General features: G+C 38.7%; 1 protein-coding gene across 4 annotated transcripts in view; it reads right to left on the bottom strand.

Annotated features, from left to right (window-relative positions):
- Positions 1 to 19931, bottom strand: part of PLEKHG5 (pleckstrin homology and RhoGEF domain containing G5) — a 321116-nt gene that overhangs the window by 111128 nt on the left and 190057 nt on the right. For all 4 annotated transcript variants that reach the window (XR_011315486.1, XR_011315487.1, XM_069741635.1 and 1 more), the window contains 2 exons: positions 15225 to 15354; positions 812 to 914 (listed from right to left, as the gene is read on the bottom strand). Coding sequence is in view for 2 of the 4 variants with exons in the window: in XM_069741635.1 (XP_069597736.1) it covers positions 812 to 914; positions 15225 to 15354 (233 nt within the window). In the remaining 2 variants the exon portion in view is untranslated. The remainder of the gene's footprint in view (positions 1 to 811; positions 915 to 15224; positions 15355 to 19931) is intronic.

Below are 19931 nucleotides of genomic sequence, written 5' to 3'. Positions count from 1 at the left end.
CATATTACGGTATATGGATATCATTTGGGCTCAGGACCCTCTCTATGAGTAAAAAAGAGCAGCTTCTCCTCTGGTAGTGTCCGCGTAGCCATGTATTCCAGGATGACCCATTCATTTGAATGTGTGACATGTAATACTGTATTTCACCAGTAGTGGCCACTGCAGGAGAAATGAGTACGGTAGTTTTTCCCTACAAATAACAGCTGATCGTTGGATGCTTCGGTAGCAATTGTGAACAGTTCTTAGATAGAGTTTGATACAGATACAGTTGCGTCATTAGTGGTTGCAAAGAACATCTCTATCTTTGGAGGACCTAGCCCAGTTTATTTCGAGGCCGTATGTAATGCTTCATTTCTCCTGTGGAGGCACTGCAGCAGTGGTAAATTATTTTCGGGGGACCCTTCAATTTTTTTTTTTAGTTTCTATTGCTGTTTTTTTTTATCACTTTGTAAGGGGGGTGTCCTAACTTACTGCAGAGCACCCTGACTGCTATACTTTATAATGTTGGTACATTAAGGGGATGAATGAAAGCTTAAACCTTGGCAGGGAATTATTGTGGTTTAATTTCTCATTATGAAGAAAGGAATTGATGGGAGCCGCAGGGGTAATTAAACGGGTAGACAGAGTAATTACAGCTCTAGTGGGAGCACAGGTAACAGATACAGACTCAGCTATTATGTCACATGTCTGACAACATGAAAATCAACTGCTGTCTGTTACCGGGGGCAACCAGTAGAATTTTGACAGACTCTATTCCTGTGAATGGAGAAACCTACATATAAAGCAGATCAACCATTTATTTAGGACCTACCCTTTGCCATCCATTAATTCTTCTTCATCTTCTTCGACATCCGACGCAGGGCTGGTACGGGGAGGACATGACCGAGTGGAAACATTACGGGCCAAGATGGATCCTGAGAGATTGAATTAAAATGCAAAGTAAATACACAAAGCAACACTGTACAAAACATAACACCGCTATACACCGCATTGATCAAGTGGAAGGGGAATGTAACCTTTATTTATACTCATCCAGAAACTGCAGATTTGTCAACATTTAGAATTAAAAATTCGGGATATTTTAGTTCCACCTTTGGGAATGCCTCCAAAGCAAGTAGGAATCTCTCGCATCAAAACTACTACTTTCATCCATGGTTTTGCTAAGCCCTCACCCGTCTTTGTTTCTTGACACGATAACCATCACTTGAATGACCCACCAAACTTCTGATGTCTCGGGAGACCAGAGCCACACACAGGAAACAAGCAGTGTGCCCTACTTGTCAGGAGGCATCTGTGGCGCCCAATATATCTACTAACGCCTCAGAGATTGGGAGGATTCCCCTTTTTCTGAGAGTCTGAATCTATCTATCTTAAGCTATGTGCACAAAAAGGCTTTTTGAACAGTTTTTGAAACAGAAACTTAGCAGAAACTCCAAATTGTTTGAGTTTTGAAGGGGAATTAGGAGAGTTTCCGTTCAGTTTCTGCTCCAAAAACTCCTTAAAGTGTGCACATAGCCTAAGCGTAAGAGGTCACAGAACCTTTTCTTTAAGGTGGTCAAAAATTAAGAGTTTTCTAGTGAAAACGACTTCAGGAAATGCTTCAAGTAGAAGAACTCCTCCAAAAGCTTCCCAAGAACGAGCATTTTCTCAAGTAATTTACACTAGAATGCTCGCCATTTTTTACCACCTCAAAAAAATTGCTTGTGCACATACCCTAATAGCATCTATCTATCTATCTATCTATCTATCTATCTATCTATCTATCTATCTATCTATCTATCATCTATCACCTTTCTATATATCTATTATCTATCATTCATCTATCTATTATCTATCTATTATCTATCACAATCTATCCATTATCTATCTATCTATTATCTATCATTAAACTATCTATTATCTATCTATCTATTATTTATCTATCTATGTATCTATCTATCATTTATCTATCATCTATCTATTATCTATCTATTATCTATCTATCTATCTATCTATCTATTCTATTATCTATCTATTATCTATCTATCTATCTATCATCTATCTATCTATCTATTATCTATCTATCTATAAAGGCCCCTTCACATTAAGCGACGCTGCAGCGATACCGACAACGATCCGGATCGCTGCAGCGTCGCTGTTTGGTCGCTGGAGAGCTGTCACACAGACCGCTCTCCAGCGACCAACGATCCCGAAGTCCCCGGGTAACCAGGGTAAACATCGGGTAACTAAGCGCAGGGCCGCGCTTAGTAACCCGATGTTTACCCTGGTTACCAGCGTAAAAGTAAAAAAAAAAAAACACTACATACTTACCTACCGCTGTCTGTCCCCGGCGCTCTGCTTCTCTGCACTCCTCCTGCACTGGCTGTGAGCATAGCGGCCGGAAAGCAGAGCGGTGACGTCACCGCTCTGCTTTCCGGCTGACCGACGCTCACAGCCAGTGCAGGAGGAGTGCAGAGAAGCAGAGCGCCGGGGACAGACAGCGGTAGGTAAGTATGTAGTGTTTTTTTTTTTTAACTTTTACGCTGGTAACCAGGGTAAACATCGGGTTACTAAGCGCGGCCCTGCGCTTAGTTACCCGATGTTTACCCTGGTTACCAGTGAAGACATCGCTGGATCGGTGTCACACACGCCGATCCAGCGATGTCCACGGGAGATCCAGCGACGAAATAAAGTTCTGGACTTTCCTCAGCGAACAACGATCTCCCAGCAGGGGCCTGATCGTTGGTCGCTGTCACACATAACGATTTCCTTAACGATATCGTTGCTACGTCACAAAAAGCAACGATATCGTTAACGATATCGTTATGTGTGAAGGTACCTTTATTTATCATCTATCTATTATACACTACTACTAACTAACTACTACTTTCATCCATGGTTTTGCTAAGCCCTCACCCGTCTTTGTTTCTTGACACGATAACCATCACTTGAATGACCCACCAAACTTCTGATGTCTCGGGAGCCCAGAGCCACACACAGGAAACAAGCAGTGTGCCCTACTTGTCAGGAGGCATCTGTGGCGCCCAATATATCTACTAACGCCTCAGAGATTGGGAGGATTCCCCTTTTTCTGAGAGTCTGAATCTATCTATCTTAAGCTATGTGCACAAAAAGGCTTTTTGAACAGTTTTTGAAACAGAAACTTAGCAGAAACTCCAAATTGTTTGAGTTTTGAAGGGGAATTAGGAGAGTTTCCGTTCAGTTTCTGCTCCAAAAACTCCTTAAAGTGTGCACATAGCCTAAGCGTAAGAGGTCACAGAACCTTTTCTTTAAGGTGGTCAAAAATTAAGAGTTTTCTAGTGAAAACGACTTCAGGAAATGCTTCAAGTAGAAGAACTCCTCCAAAAGCTTCCCAAGAACGAGCATTTTCTCAAGTAATTTACACTAGAATGCTCGCCATTTTTTACCACCTCAAAAAAATTGCTTGTGCACATACCCTAATAGCATCTATCTATCTATCTATCTATCTATCTATCTATCTATCATCTATCACCTTTCTATATATCTATTATCTATCATTCATCTATCTATTATCTATCTATTATCTATCACAATCTATCCATTATCTATCTATCTATTATCTATCATTAAACTATCTATTATCTATCTATCTATTATTTATCTATCTATGTATCTATCTATCATTTATCTATCATCTATCTATTATCTATCTATTATCTATCTATCTATCTATTCTATTATCTATCTATTATCTATCTATCTATCTATCATCTATCTATCTATCTATTATCTATCTATCTATAAAGGCCCCTTCACATTAAGCGACGCTGCAGCGATACCGACAACGATCCGGATCGCTGCAGCGTCGCTGTTTGGTCGCTGGAGAGCTGTCACACAGACCGCTCTCCAGCGACCAACGATCCCGAAGTCCCCGGGTAACCAGGGTAAACATCGGGTAACTAAGCGCAGGGCCGCGCTTAGTAACCCGATGTTTACCCTGGTTACCAGCGTAAAAGTAAAAAAAAAAAAACACTACATACTTACCTACCGCTGTCTGTCCCCGGCGCTCTGCTTCTCTGCACTCCTCCTGCACTGGCTGTGAGCACAGCGGCCGGAAAGCAGAGCGGTGACGTCACCGCTCTGCTTTCCGGCTGACCGACGCTCACAGCCAGTGCAGGAGGAGTGCAGAGAAGCAGAGCGCCGGGGACAGACAGCGGTAGGTAAGTATGTAGTGTTTTTTTTTTTTTACTTTTACGCTGGTAACCAGGGTAAACATTGGGTTACTAAGCGCGGCCCTGCGCTTAGTTACCCGATGTTTACCCTGGTTACCAGTGAAGACATCGCTGGATCGGTGTCACACACGCCGATCCAGCGATGTCCACGGGAGATCCAGCGACGAAATAAAGTTCTGGACTTTCCTCAGCGAACAACGATCTCCCAGCAGGGGCCTGATCGTTGGTCGCTGTCACACATAACGATTTCCTTAACGATATCGTTGCTACGTCACAAAAAGCAACGATATCGTTAACGATATCGTTATGTGTGAAGGTACCTTTATTTATCATCTATCTATTATACACTTGCTTTGGCAAAACTGATGTGTATTTGGTCCTGCCAATAAAGCTTCTTTGAATCTTGAATCTTGAATCTATTATCTATCTATCTATCTATCTATTATCTAGCATTAAACTATCTATTATCTATCTATCTATTATTTATCTACCATCTATCTATATATCTATTATCTATAATTCATCTATCTATTATCTATCATCTATGTATCTATCTATCTATTATTTATCATCTATCTATTATCTATGTATTATATCTATCTATTATCTATCTATCTATCTATCTATCTATTATCTATCTATGTACCGTATCTATGCATTTTCTATCTATCTATTATCTATCTATCAGTATTCAAAAAAAGAGGCAGCCCTCCATTCCTTCAGTGAAAGCCTGGACGATTTAATCAACCCACATGTCTGGGCAACGTTTCGGCTCCGTATGAGCCTTTCTCAAGCCTTGAGAAAGACTCATATGGAGCCGAAGACATGTGGGTTGATTAAATCGTCCAGGCTTTCACTGAAGGAATGGAGGGCTGCCTCTTTTTTGAATACTTGTGAATTGGTGTAATCATTGGACGGATTACCTTGCACCCGGAGATAAGTAAAGTGTTGTGCTGTTCCCTCTTTTTATACTGTATCTATCTATCTATTATCTATCTATCTATCTATCTATCTATTATCCATCTATCTGTCCATTGCAAAATCCGAATTCTACACCCCCTATAATAACAGTCAAAAATCTATATAAGTCTATATACACATACACGGAATTAATATTTTTATATATTTTCCTTTGCAATCTCCACATGGTTAAACACGATGAAGCATAATACCAACCAAACGCAACCAATCTAATCAGAAAATATCAAGAATGGATACCTAAGCTTTTTCAGACTCCGCAGCAGCAGGAAAATGCGATTCGGCATAAAAAGGTCAAGAGTGCGATTATTATTCAAACCGTACAAAGTTGACTCCCCAGATGACTCTAAAATTAGAGCTACACCGCGCTCACAGAACGTCTGGACGGGAAAGGACAATAAACATATTAAATCTTGACTTTAATTTCCAGCGCAGGCTTGGATTTTGAAATACCCTTGAATATTGTCCAAGGAAATCTCACGACTTTGCCCGCAAAGTGTAAAGGATTTTGCTTGTCAAGTTGCCAAACTAATGTTTCCATGAATGTAAGCTCCAATACTTTGGCAGGAAAATCATACAGGACTTACAGGAAATTTAGAACTGGTGAGATTAATATCACAAAATATCCCGATCACGTGTCCCGGCTCCAAAGTATGGGGATTTAGGTTATACTCTATCTTGTCTCTATTTACTATGAAGTTTAAAATCAATTTATTGCCTCCTGGTATCAGATTGGGGAGAGGTTGATGATATTTTTCAGGATGTCTATAAAAATATTTCATCCCCCATGATCACTACTGTACCTCCCAAACCTCCAGAGCTGAGAACTATCGGTTGTCCTATATATTAGGAAATCAAAACATTATAAAAGAAAAGGGTCTCATCCACGGAACCCCCCCTCTGCGCACCTAAAACAGAGCACCTTGTAATACTACATTTGCCCTGCAGGGGCTGCGCAGAGCTCCTCCGCGACATCCGCTGATTGTCACGGATTGGAGAAACTGTGGCCATGTTTATAGACCAGTTGCTCTTTAACTATTATTTTGCTGACTGTGAAGTTATGGCATCATTTGGGCAGTATATGCTATTATTATGTTGGCACTGCATGGCAATACTACATGTGCACTGTATGGTGGTCTTGTTTAGGTGCTGTATATCAATATTATATGGGTAATATTATGGCAGCATTATTTTCGATGTCCTTTTAGGATGCAAATATTGGGGCACAGTACAACAAAGGGGACTTGGAGTATCTGCGTGGCACAAAGGTGCAGCTAGATTCCCTCTGTTCTGCCCGCTCCCCTCATTCCTTACCACCTTGACACCTGGCACTGCGCGGTGCTGTACAAACAGCTGCCTGCGAGCGACTAATTACTGGATAGTTCTGCTCCAAGCCCCGAGTCCCTCCTAAACCCTGCAGGCAAACAAAGCACACCCAGAAACAAGCAGGGACACACAGAACCACACTTCTAATATTTATACAATGAGAGGCAAATTGGGAACGTGCAGCGATTACAATGCATAATTTACTACACACCAGTCCTAAAGTGGAACCAATCCTCTAAAAATAGGAGAAAAATGTAATAATCCTATATATACCTGTTACTACAACTAAGTCTACAATCATGAAACAGCGTGACATATCAGGGTGGAATAATATAACAGCCAGTGACTCCCTGCATACGGCTATCAGGGCATGCTGAGAGTTGTAGTTATTTAACAGTGTGGGAACCGTGGGTTGGAAATAAGGGATAAGTGTTGTATTTTAGTGATTCACGTTGTCCCAAGAAATAGTATAAAACTTTTCAAACTTTTTACAAAATTTTCAAACTTTTTAAAAACTTTAAAAACTTTTTTTTTACAGTATTCTACTACATTCACGTGTGTTTTTTTAACATCTCTGAATGATTCCAATGTAGGCATGGTATCCAAAAAGTGAATGGACTGAGAATCTATAAAGTGAAGGGGATGTGGCGATCACCAAAAGCACAAAGGCCCCTTCATCATTGTGCTAATAGGCAGGGGTGCGGAGGTCAGACCCTCAAAAATCAAACACTGGTGAAGTATCATAAGCAATCAATGCTAAAATCCTGAATAACTCCTTTTTAGGCCTCTTTTCCACTTGTGAGAAAAAAAACGGTCCAATTTACGGACCGAAAAAACAGATGCAACGTATGCGATTGTCATGCGAGTGTCATGCGATTTTTTTTATCGCAACATCCATATGACATCCGTATTGCTGTCCGATTTTAACGCACCGCTGTCCTTTGAAAAGCCGGTAATTCAGCGCAGTGTACAGTAAAATCACAATGACAGGTTAGATTAGAGTAGATATATACACATAGAATAGGTATATATATATATATATGTCAGGTAGACACCTATATATATATATATTTATATTTAATGCAGCGCTAGATAGCTTAAAAGCCGGTAATTCAATTGCCGACTTTTGTTATCTCCTTCACAAACCCGACATGATATAAGACATGGTTTACATACAGTAAACCATATCATATCCCTTTTTTTTTTGCATATTCCACACTACTAAAATTTGGGTGCTCTAGCTATTATATTTAAGGGTTAAATCGCAGAAAAAATTGGTGTGGGCTCCCGCGCAATTTTCTCCACCAGAATGGTAAAGCCAGTGACTGAGGGCAGATATTAATAGCCTGGAGAGGGTCCATGGTTATTGGCCCTCCCTGGCTAAAAACATCTGCCCCCAGCCACCCCAGAAAAGGTACATCTGGAAGATGCGCCTATTCTGGCACTTGGCCACTCTCTTCCCACTCCCATGTAGTGGTGGGATATGGGGTAATGAAGGGTTAATGTCACCTTGCTATTGTAAGGTGACATTAAGCCAGATTAATAATGGAGAGGCGTCAATTATGACACCTATCCATTATTAATCCAATTGTATGAAATGGTTAAAAAACACACACACATTATTACAAAGTCTTTTAATGAAATAAAGACACAGGTTGTTGTAACATTTTATTAGACTCTTAATCCACCTGAAGACCCTCGCTCTGTAAAAAAGGTAAAATAAAAAAACAACAATATCCCATACCTTCCGATGATCAGTCTCGTCCCACGCTGTAAATCCATCTGAAGGGGTTAACTAATTTTACACCCAGGAGCTCTGCTAATGCAGCTGTGCTCGTGGCTGTAAAAACCCCAGGGAATGAATGGAATGTAGGTCAATGACCTGTAGTTACCTTCAGTTGCGGTGAGGCGCCCTCTGCTGGATGTCCTCATATGAACTCGAGCCTGGGAACTTTTCAGAATATTTTCCCATGCTCGAGTTCATATGAGGACATCCAGCAGAGGGCGCATCACCGCAACTGAAGGTAACTACAGGTCATTGACCTACATTCCATTCATTCCCCGGGGTTTTACAGCCACGAGCACAGCTGCATTAGCAGAGCTCCTGGGTGTAAAATTAGTTAACCCCTTCAGATGGATTTACAGCGTGGGACGAGACTGATCATCGGAAGGTATGGAATATTGTTGTTTTTTTATTTTACCTTTTTTTACAGAGCGAGGGTCTTCAGGTGGATTAAGAGTCTAATAAAATATTACAACAACCTGTGTCTTTATTTCATTAAAAGACTTTGTAATAATGTGTGTGTGTGTGTGTGTTTTTTAACCATTTCATACAATTGGATTAATAATGGATAGGTGTCATACTTGACGCCTCTCCATTATTAATCTGGCTTAATGTCACCTTACAATAGCAAGGTGACATTAACCCTTCATTACCACATATCCCACCTCTACACGGGAATGGGAAGAGAGTGGCCAAGTGCCAGAATAGGCGCACCTTACAGATGAGCCTCTTCTTGGGTGGCTGGGGGCAGATGTTTTTAGCCAGGGGGGCCAATCACCATGGACCCTCTCCAGGCTATTAATATCTGCCCTCAGTCACTGGCTTTACCATTCTGGCGGAGAAAATTGCCCGGGAGCCCACACCAATTTTTCCCGCGATTTAACCCTTAAATATAACTAGGGCGCCCAAATTTTGCACATACACACTACTAACATTAGTAGTGTGGACTATGCAAAAAAAAGGGATATGAGATGGTTTACTGTATGTAAACCATGTCTCATATCATGTCGGGTTTGTGAAGGAGATAGCAAAAGCCGGCAATTGAATTACTGGCTTTTAAGCTATCTAGCGCTGCATTAAATATAAATATATATAAATATAGGTGTCTACCTGACATATATATGTATATATACCTATTCTATGTGTATATATCTACTCTAATCTAACCTGTCAGTGTGATTTTACTGTACACTGCGCTGAATTGCCGGTTTTTCAAAGGAAACCGGTGCGTAAAAATCAGACAGCACTCGCATGGTGCGAGTGCTGTGCGTTTTTTTTCTCGCACCCATTGACTTGCATTGGCGAGTCTCATCCGAGAATCGCAGCAATACGCAGCCTGCTGCGATTATTTTCTCAGTCCAATTTCGGCTGAGAAAAAAATCGCAAATGGAATGCCACTTATTGAAAAACATTGGTCCGTGTGCAATCCGATTTTTTATCGGATTGCACTTGTCCGTTTTCCTCGCAAGTGGAAAAGAGGCCTTAGGATGAGTCTCTCAAACAAGAGCTGACGTCAGTCTGTAAAGCTTTCCATAGGGCCTATTCATAAGTGTTTTTTTTAGTCCGAGTGCAATCTGACTAAAGATCAGATCGCACTGGACGACCGATGTTATTACATGGGGCCGCGCACGTCAGATTTTTTGTATGTGATATTCAAATCGCACTCTACCATGAAAGTCAATGAGTCCGTGGCAAACATCAGACTGCACTCATATGACATCTGAGTGCAGTCCGATTTTCAGAGACTGGAGAAGATGGAAATACTTTTTTTTTCATCTTCTCTTCATCTGAGAAAATTGGATCACACTCTGATCACTGATCAGAGTGTGATTAACATAATAGGAGCAATTTTCTCGGATGACCCTAGCTTTATAGGGATCTATTTTGAGGCGTCCATAATTAGGAACTGATGGTTGGTAATTTATTTGTCTCCAATTGTGAAGCTAAAAAGAACATACAGATTTTATACAACTGCTGGAACATTAGATTTGCTAAATTTGAGATCCAAAAAAAGTCTCAGGTCATACCCAACCCCCATGAGATGCCATTAAGTAAAACCCCTTTACGTGGCATTCTTTGGTGACGACCCTCACATATCCAGCCAGTACTATAGAAATCACTTTGTCCTTTGCCGCACAACTGTCCCCTGGCAAAGTTTATGGGGCAAAGTATGTCTCTCTTTAATTGTAAAATCCGTCGCCTTGTAATTATTTAAGCGTGACCCCTGAATCTTGGCTGCGTGCCCCCACACCGCGGTTTCCCCGGTCTAAGAAAAAACGTAGCCACAGAAGAAATCTATAAGAATCAGACAGTGAGTTCATGTCCCATTTCAAAAATACTTTCATTTTTGTGAATAAATCGACACAGTATCTGAATTTTTGAGAATGGAAGGTTGATGGCATCAGTATAAATAATATATAATATGGAGACACAGACCAAATATTTACATAGCTCAGAATTTTTTTAAACCAGTAAGACAGTAAATGGCGCAATGATGTCCCCCCCCCCCAAAAAAAAATTAATAAAAAATTGCTGATTTTCGACCCCACGTAGAATTTTTGTTCAGATAATTGTAGGTTAAAGTGAATGGTGTCATTCATACCTACATCTCGTCCCACTCGTGGCTATATCAATGGAAAGATAAAAAAAGTCATTGCTCTAGGAAGATAGAGAGGAAAATGTGAAAGTACAATAATGAAAAATGGGCTCCGACGGGAAGGGGTTAATAAGACTAAAACTGCGCACATGACACATCCTCTTTACCCTCTATTACAGCTTTTCTCACTCCACAATCATCAAATTCAAGCAGATTTTTATTCCCAGTTTTGATATATTCTCGGCGGATTAGATTAGTCTGATACTGAATCTAATAGTTGGGCAAAAGTTTAAAGTGGGGCGCCAAATTCTGACATATCACACCATCACAAGGAGACTTTTACGTTACATTTATACGCGCTGAGTTCAGGCCGTTAAACCAGCGCAATCGACAATGTTAGAGTCCTTCTGCGCTTTTTTCCCGGCCTCTTTACACCAGCTGAGGAAGAATGATGGGACAGATCACTAGGAGAGCAATCTGTCCCCATACAGTACCATGTTATCTGCAGTTTACACCGGGCGATGTGCTGCTGAGAACAAGGATTTCTGTTTTAGCATAAACAATCCAATCAACCAATGAATAGGCAGCATTTTGCTCGTTCTTTTGGCGATTGCTGATGTTTGCACCTATGGACTCCCGTCTGTGCTACCGGTATTTATAAATGTGGATGCTAAACACACACGTATACACAAACCTCATATTACATACACATAGAAAATCAACCCAAACAACCAGATAACAGATCCACAGAGGAACACCATACAGGAGGTAAATTATAAAATGCCTTTATTTTATGCAGATGGCAACAACATTAATCAATAATACGTGCGCAAAATAGGACTAGGAGCCAGCTAATATATATGCTCTGATACGTAATGACGACCCAGTTTACATATGGTAATTACTACAGAAGTGCAATGTAAAAAGATGTGCAACAGTGCAAAAAACCTGGTAAAAAAACGTATACACAAATGGTGCGTTTTATATAAGGACCAAAGTGCCTTGTGCCACATCACAATAAAACTATCACATAACGATATTGAGGTAAAGTGCAAAGTGCCAAAAAAGGGGGGTTGTAAACAAAGGAGTATGTGCTGAGTATTACCTGACGAAGGACAAAAGGTCCGAAACGCGCGTCGGGGTGCGCTATATTGGACGTGGCGATCCTTGAAGGTAATACTCAGCACTTTGGTCCTTATATAATATATATTAGCTGGCTCCTAGTCCTATTTTGCGCATGTATTATTGATTAATGTTGTTGCCATCTTTATAAAATAAAGGCATTTTATAATTTACCTCCTGTATGGTGTTCCTCTGTGGATCTGTTATCTGGTTGTTTGGGTTGTTCCTCTCTGCTTGAGTAGTACTTACCCATTTTTCACAGAGCACTGATACCACGGTTTTATAGTTTTATACTATATATACACACATATTTATGTGTGTATACATATATATGTATATATATATATATATATATATATATATATATATATACATTTTTTATTGTTTTACAATTTTAGGGTGATCTGCAGTGTATCTGTGATTTTAATATATTACATACACATGTATATACAGATAGCACACACACATATACATAGAGCACATACATACAGATACATGTATACACAGAGCACATATGTACAGTCAGGTACGTGCATACAGATACATGTATACAGAGCACCTACATAGACGCATGCATACATGATGCACATACAGACACATACTAGAGCACATACTAGAGCACATACATGGACAGACCACATACATATTGACATATGCATGTACGGAGCACATACATACAGACACATGCATGGATGGAGCACAAACATACCGATACTTGTACAGACGAAGCAGATGCATACAGAAACATAGTATAATGGACCCCACACAGTCTTCCATACAGTACGATGGACCCCACACAAACCTTCACGCTGCATAATTGCTCGCATACAAAATAATGGCCCCAACATAGCTCTCCTTAAAGTATAAAGGCTCCTACATAGTCCTCCATATCTTATAATAGACCCCATATAGCCCTCCAAATATTATAATGGCCCCCACATAATCCTTTAAGTATTATAATGACCCTGCAAATAATCTAATGGTCTCCACATAGCCCTCCAAATATTATAATGGTCCCTACACAGTCCTTCATATAGTATAATGAGCCCCACACAGCCGTCCAAATATTATAATGGTCCCCACATTGCATTCCAGCTGCTTTATTGAGCCCCACATTGCCTTTCATATATTATAATGCACCCGTATAGTCCTCCATATAGTGTAATGGGCCCTCTACATAGTATAATGCACTTAACATAGACTTCCATATAGTATAATACACTCCCCATAGTCCGTCATATAGTATATTGCACTCCATATAGTATAATCGGCCCCATAGTCCTCCATGTAGTATAATACACTTATCATAGCCCTCCATAGACTATAATGCACTCTCCATAGTCGTCCATATAGTATAATGCATTCCCCAATAGTCTTCCATATAGTACAATGCACTCCCCACTCCCCATAAACTCCATATAGTATAATGCACCTTCATAGTCCTCTACATAGTATAATGCACTCCAATATTCCTCCATATAGTATATTGCACCCCATAGTCCTCCATATAGTATAATGGGCTCCATAGTCCTCCATGTAATATAATGCACTCACCAAAGACCTCCATATAGTATAATGCACTCCCCAACAGTCCTCCAAATAGTATCATGCACCCCATCATCCTCCATGTAGTATAATGCATTCCCCATAGTCCTCCATATAGTATAATGCACTCCCCATAGTCCTTTATATAGTATAATGCACCCCCATAGTCCTCCATATATTATATTGTACCTGATAGTCCTCCATATAGTAAAATGTGCCTCATAGTCCTCCATATAGTATAATGAACACCCCATAGTCCTCCATACAGTATAATGCACTCTACATAGTCATCCATATAGCATGATGCCCTCCTCATATTCATCCATATACTGTAGTATAATGCACACCCACAGTGCTCCATATTGTATAATGCACTCACCATAGTCCTCCACACCATATAATACATCCCCATATAGTATAATGCACTTCATACAGTCCTCCATATAGTATAATGCACTCTTCATAGTCCTCCATAGAGCCATAGAGAATAGTGCACTCCCTATAGTCCTCCATACAATATAATGCACCATATAGTCCTCTATTTACTATAATGCACACTCATAGTCCTTCATACAGTATTATGCACTCCCCATAGTTCTCCATATAGTATAATGTACCCCATAGTCCTCCATACAGTATAATGCACATCCCATAGTGGCCTATATAGTATAATGCACCATGATAGTTCTCCATATACTGTAGTATATAGCACCTCAAAGTCCTCCATATAGTATAATGCATTCCCCATAGTCCTCCACACAGTATAATGCACTCCCCATAGTCTCCTCAGCAGCTTCACTGCCTGGCACAGCGTTGCGCGATGAAGTGACGTCATCGCGCCCACTGGCTGAGACGTCAAACGCTGAGAAATGGGGGAAGGAGTGGACGACTTTTCTCTTACATCATTGCATTCAACTGTATCGGCATCCTGGGGGGGGGGTGCCCGGAGCCGGCTCACAGACTATAGTGGGCACATCTTAAAAAAAACTAGGTGTCAGAAATTCATCTTTAATCTGAATTGGGAAGTATGCTTCAGAGCATTGGTTTCAATTAAGTGGAACCTGTCAGAAACTTCTACGTTATCAAACCATTTATATAACTGTTGAAGCGCCAGGTGGGCGCGAAACGGCTGTCGTTCGGCTGCCAAATTCTTTTGTAAATACACCCCTGTGCCGTGAAGATTTGCTACAATAAAGGAACCTGTATGCGAAGATTGGTGAGTGCTGCCGTTTCTCTTCACTTCAGTATCATTTATATAACTGTATAGCCCTTTCAAAGATAATCAGGTTATCCCTTTATGACCGAGCGATTGTTCAGCAGTGAGAAATCATGTTTTGAAGTTCTGTAAATACCGTATATGTGTGTCTGTAAGTGCACTGGGGCATGAGGATGCACTTCCAGCTCCTCAGCCTCATGCTGTATTCCCTGCAGTGTATCCGGGCCAACGACCTGTCAATCAACCAGAGGAGAGTGGCGCTAAGCAGGGAATACAGCGTGAGGCTGAGGAGCTGGAAGTGCATCGTCACGCCCCAATGCTCAGTGTCACAGATCACATAATATGGTCGTGACATTCAGTCACTGGTGTCTAAGATGGTATTGTGTCCTAGAGCAAAAGAAGACCCCTTATCAGAGCTGTCAAATAACCTGTAAAGAAGGGTATCAATTAAAATAAGGCGCTTACCTTGAGGGGGGAGGTCAAAGCGTATATGTCTATCAAAGTGCATGGTGCTGTGGAACTTGACGTCACAAGACTCACACAAATTCAAAGGATTTTTCTGATTCATCTGCTGGCAGTCCGCGTGGTGACATACCTGAGGGAAAAGCAAGGAACAGGCCTTCAGAACAGGAGATGGCTATGCATATTAATAATAATAATAATAATAATAATAATAATCTTTATTTTTATATAGCGCTAACATATTCCGCAGCGCTTTACAGTTTGTACACATTATCAGTCATAAGGGACAGGAACCATATTAGATAGATAGATAGATAGATAGATAGATAGATAGATAGATATGTGTATAGATAATAGATGACAGATAGATAGATAGAAGATAGATAGATAGATAGATAGATAGATAGATAGATGATAGATAGATAGATAGATAGATAGATGATAGATACCGTAGATATATAATAGATAGATAGATAGATAGATAGATAGATAGATAGGTAGATAGATAGATGATAGATAGATGATAGATAGATAGATAATAGATAGATGATAGATAGATAGATGATAGATAGATTGAATTTGAATTTGATAGATAGATAGATAGATAGATAGATAGATAGATAGATAGATAGGCAGATGGATTCATAGACACTTCTTTATGCAGGTTAGAAGATGACCATAAATGGCAGTTGCAATCCATTGTAATTAGCAGTCCTATGTAATTAATTACAGATGTGTGTCCCATAGTTGACTCTAATTCATGACAGAAAAACTCCCCATTGTCACTGTATACACTGCGGTCAGTGTACCTGGAGTAAGCGCCAGTTTAATCACACAGGACAGTACGATGGGAATTATCTTCTTGCTGCAGATTGGTAAAAGGTCAGAAGTGACACCTGATGAGTCTCTCAGTAAAACCTTTTCATGTTTTCAAAGGTCACAAAGTAGAGGAGATCAATACTGGCATGTGAGATACTGGATGCTCGATGGAGGACATTTCTACATCACTCAGGTCATATTACAGTATTATAGTAGTTATATTCTTGTACATAGGGACAGTATTATAGTAGTTATATTCTTGTACATAGGGACAGTATTATAGTAGTTATATTCTTGTACATAGGAGCAGTATTATAGTAGTTATATTCTTGTACATAGGAGCAGTATTATAGTAGTTATATTCTTGTATATGGGGGCAGTATTATAGTAGTTGTATTCTTGTATATAGGGGCAGTATTATAGTAGTTATATTCTTGTATATAGGAGCAGTATTATAGTAGCTATATTCTTGTATATAGGAGCAGTATTATAGTAGTCATATTATTGTACATAGGAGCAGTATTATAGTAGTTATATTCTTGTACATAGGAGCAGTATTATAGTAGCTATATTCTTGTATATAGGAGCAGTATTATAGTAGCTATATTCTTGTATATAGGAGCAGTATTATAGTAGTTATATTCTTGTATATGGGGGCAGTATTATAGTAGTTGTATTCTTGTATATAGGGGCAGTATTATAGTAGCTATATTCTTGTATATAGGAGCAGTATTATAGTAGCTATATTCTTGTATATAGGAGCAGTATTATAGTAGCTATATTCTTGTATATAGGAGCAGTATTATAGTAGTCATATTATTGTACATAGGAGCAGTATTATAGTAGTTATATTCTTGTACATAGGGGCAGTATTATAGTAGTTATATTCTTGTACATAGGAGCAGTATTATAGTAGCTATATTCTTGTATATAGGAGCAGTATTATAGTAGCTATATTCTTGTATATAGGAGCAGTATTATAGTAGTCATATTATTGTACATAGGAGCAGTATTATAGTAGTTATATTCTTGTACATAGGAGCAGTATTATAGTAGTTATATTCTTGTACATAGGGGCAGTATTATAGTAGTTATATTCTTGTACATAGGAGCAGTATTATAGTAGCTATATTGTTGTATATAGGAGCAGTATTATAGTAGTCATATTCTTGTACATAGGAGCAGTATTATAGTAGTTATATTCTTGTACATAGGGGCAGTATTATAGTAGTTATATTCTTGTACATAGGAGCAGTATTATAGTAGCTATATTCTTGTATATAGGAGCAGTATTATAGTAGTCATATTATTGTACATAGGAGCAGTATTATAGTAGTTATATTCTTGTACATAGGAGCAGTATTATAGTAGTTATATTCTTGTACATAGAGGCAGTATTATAGTAAATATATTCTTGTACATAGGGGCAGTATTATAGTAGTTATATTCTTGTACATAGGAGCAGTATTATAGTAGTCATATTCCTGTACATAGGGGCAGTATTATAGTAGTTATATTCTTGTACATAGGAGCAGTATTATAGTAGTTATATTCTTGTACATAGGAGCAGTATTATAGTAGTTATATTCTTGTACATAGGAGCAGTATTATAGTAGTTATATTCTTGCACATAGGGGCAGTATTATAGTAGTTATATTCTTGTACATAGGAGCAGTATTATAGTAGTTATATTCTTGTATATAGGAGCAGTATTATAGTAGTCATATTATTGTACATAGGAGCAGTATTATAGTAGTTATATTCTTGCACATAGGAGCAGTATTATAGTAGTTATATTCTTGTACATAGAGGCAGTATTATAGTAGATATATTCTTGTACATAGGGGCAGTATTATAGTAGTTATATTCTTGTACATAGGAGCAGTATTATAGTAGTTATATTCTTGTACATAGGGGGCAGTATTATAGCAGTTATATTCTTGTACATAGAGGCAGTATTATAGTAGTTATATTCTTGTACATAGGAGCAGTATTATAGTAGTTATACTCTTGTACATAGAGGCAGTATTATAGTAGTTATATTCTTGTACATAGAGGCAGTATTATAGTAGTTATATTCTTGTACATAGAGGCAGTATTATAGTAGTTATATTCTTGTACATAGGAGCAGTATTATAGTAGTTATATTCTTGTACATAGAGGCAGTATTATAGTAGTTATATTCTTGTACATAGGAGCAGTATTATAGCAGTTATATTCTTCTACATAGAGGCAGTATTATAGTAGTTATATTCTTGTACATAGGAGCAGTATTATAGAAGTTATATTCTTGTACATAGAGGCAGTATTATAGTAGTTATATTCTTGTACATAGAGGCAGTATTATAGTAGTTATATTCTTGTACATAGGAGCAGTATCATAGCAGTTATATTCTTGTACATAGGAACAGTATTATAGTAGTTATATTCTTGTACATAGGGGGCAGTATTATAGCAGTTATATTCTTGTACATAGAGGCAGTATTATAGTAGTTATATTCTTGTACATAGGAGCAGTATTATAGTAGTTATATTCTTGTACATAGAGGCAGTATTATAGTAGTTATATTCTTGTACATAGAGGCAGTATTATAGTAGTTATATTCTTGTACATAGGAGCAGTATTATAGTAGTTATATTCTTGTACATAGAGGCAGTATTATAGTAGTTATATTCTTGTACATAGGAGCAATATTATAGCAGTTATATTCTTGTACATAGGAGCAGTATTATAGGAGTTATATTCTTGTACATAGAGGCAGTATTATAATAGTTATATTCTTGTACATAGGAGCAGTATTATAGTAGTTATATTCTTGTACATAGAGGCAGTATTATAGCAGTTATATTCTTGTACATAGGAGCAGTATTATAGTAGTTATATTCTTGTACATAGGGGGCAGTATTATAGCAGTTATATTCTTGTACATAGAGGCAGTATTATAGTATTTATATTCTTGTACATAGGAGCAGTATTATAGCAGTTATATTCTTGTACATAGGAGCAGTATTATAGTAGTTATATTCTTGTACATAGAGGCAGTATTATCTATATATATAATTGTCTAAGGGTTTTTCCGTCTGTCTGACTGTCTGTCTGTCCTGGAAATCCCGGCTCTCTGATTGGTCGAGGTCGCCAGGCCTCGACCAATCAGCGACAGGCACAGTATCGACGTAGAAATCCCGCGTCTCTGATTGGTCGAGGCCGCCAGGCTTCGACCAATCAGCAACTGGCACAGCGACGATGATGTCATAAAGGACGTAGAAATCCCACGTTTCTGATTCAGCGACGGGCACAGTATCAACGTAGATGTCATAATGGTTGCCACGGCGACGATGATCTCATAAAGGTTGCCTCGACCAATCAGCGACGGGCACAGTCTGCCGCGAATTCTGGAATCATCATTGTCCATATACTACGGGGACATGCATACTCTAGAATACCCGATGCATTAGAATCGGGCCACAATCTAGTAGTAGTTATATTCTTGTACATAGGAGCAGTATTATAGTAGTTATATTCTTGTACATAGAGGCAGTATTATAGTAGTTATATTCTTGTACATAGACGCAGTATTATAGTAGTTATATTCTTGTACATAGAGGCAGTATTATAGTAGTTATATTCTTGTACATAGGAGCAGTATTATAGTAGTTATATTCTTGTACATAGAGGCAGTATTATAGTAGTTATATTCTTGTACATAGGAGCAGTATTATAGCAGTTATATTCTTGTACATAGAGGCAGTATTATAGTAGTTATATTCTTGTACATAGGAGCAGTATTATAGTAGTTATATTCTTGTACATAGAGGCAGTATTATAGTAGTTATATTCTTGTACATAGGAGCAGTATTATAGCAGTTATATTCTTGTACATAGAGGCAGTA

This window comes from Ranitomeya imitator, chromosome 10, assembly GCF_032444005.1.
Source record: "Ranitomeya imitator isolate aRanImi1 chromosome 10, aRanImi1.pri, whole genome shotgun sequence".
Lineage (NCBI taxonomy): Eukaryota > Metazoa > Chordata > Amphibia > Anura > Dendrobatidae > Ranitomeya > Ranitomeya imitator.
Note: the sequence above shows the minus strand (reverse complement) of the source record. Positions and strands in the feature narration are given on the sequence as shown.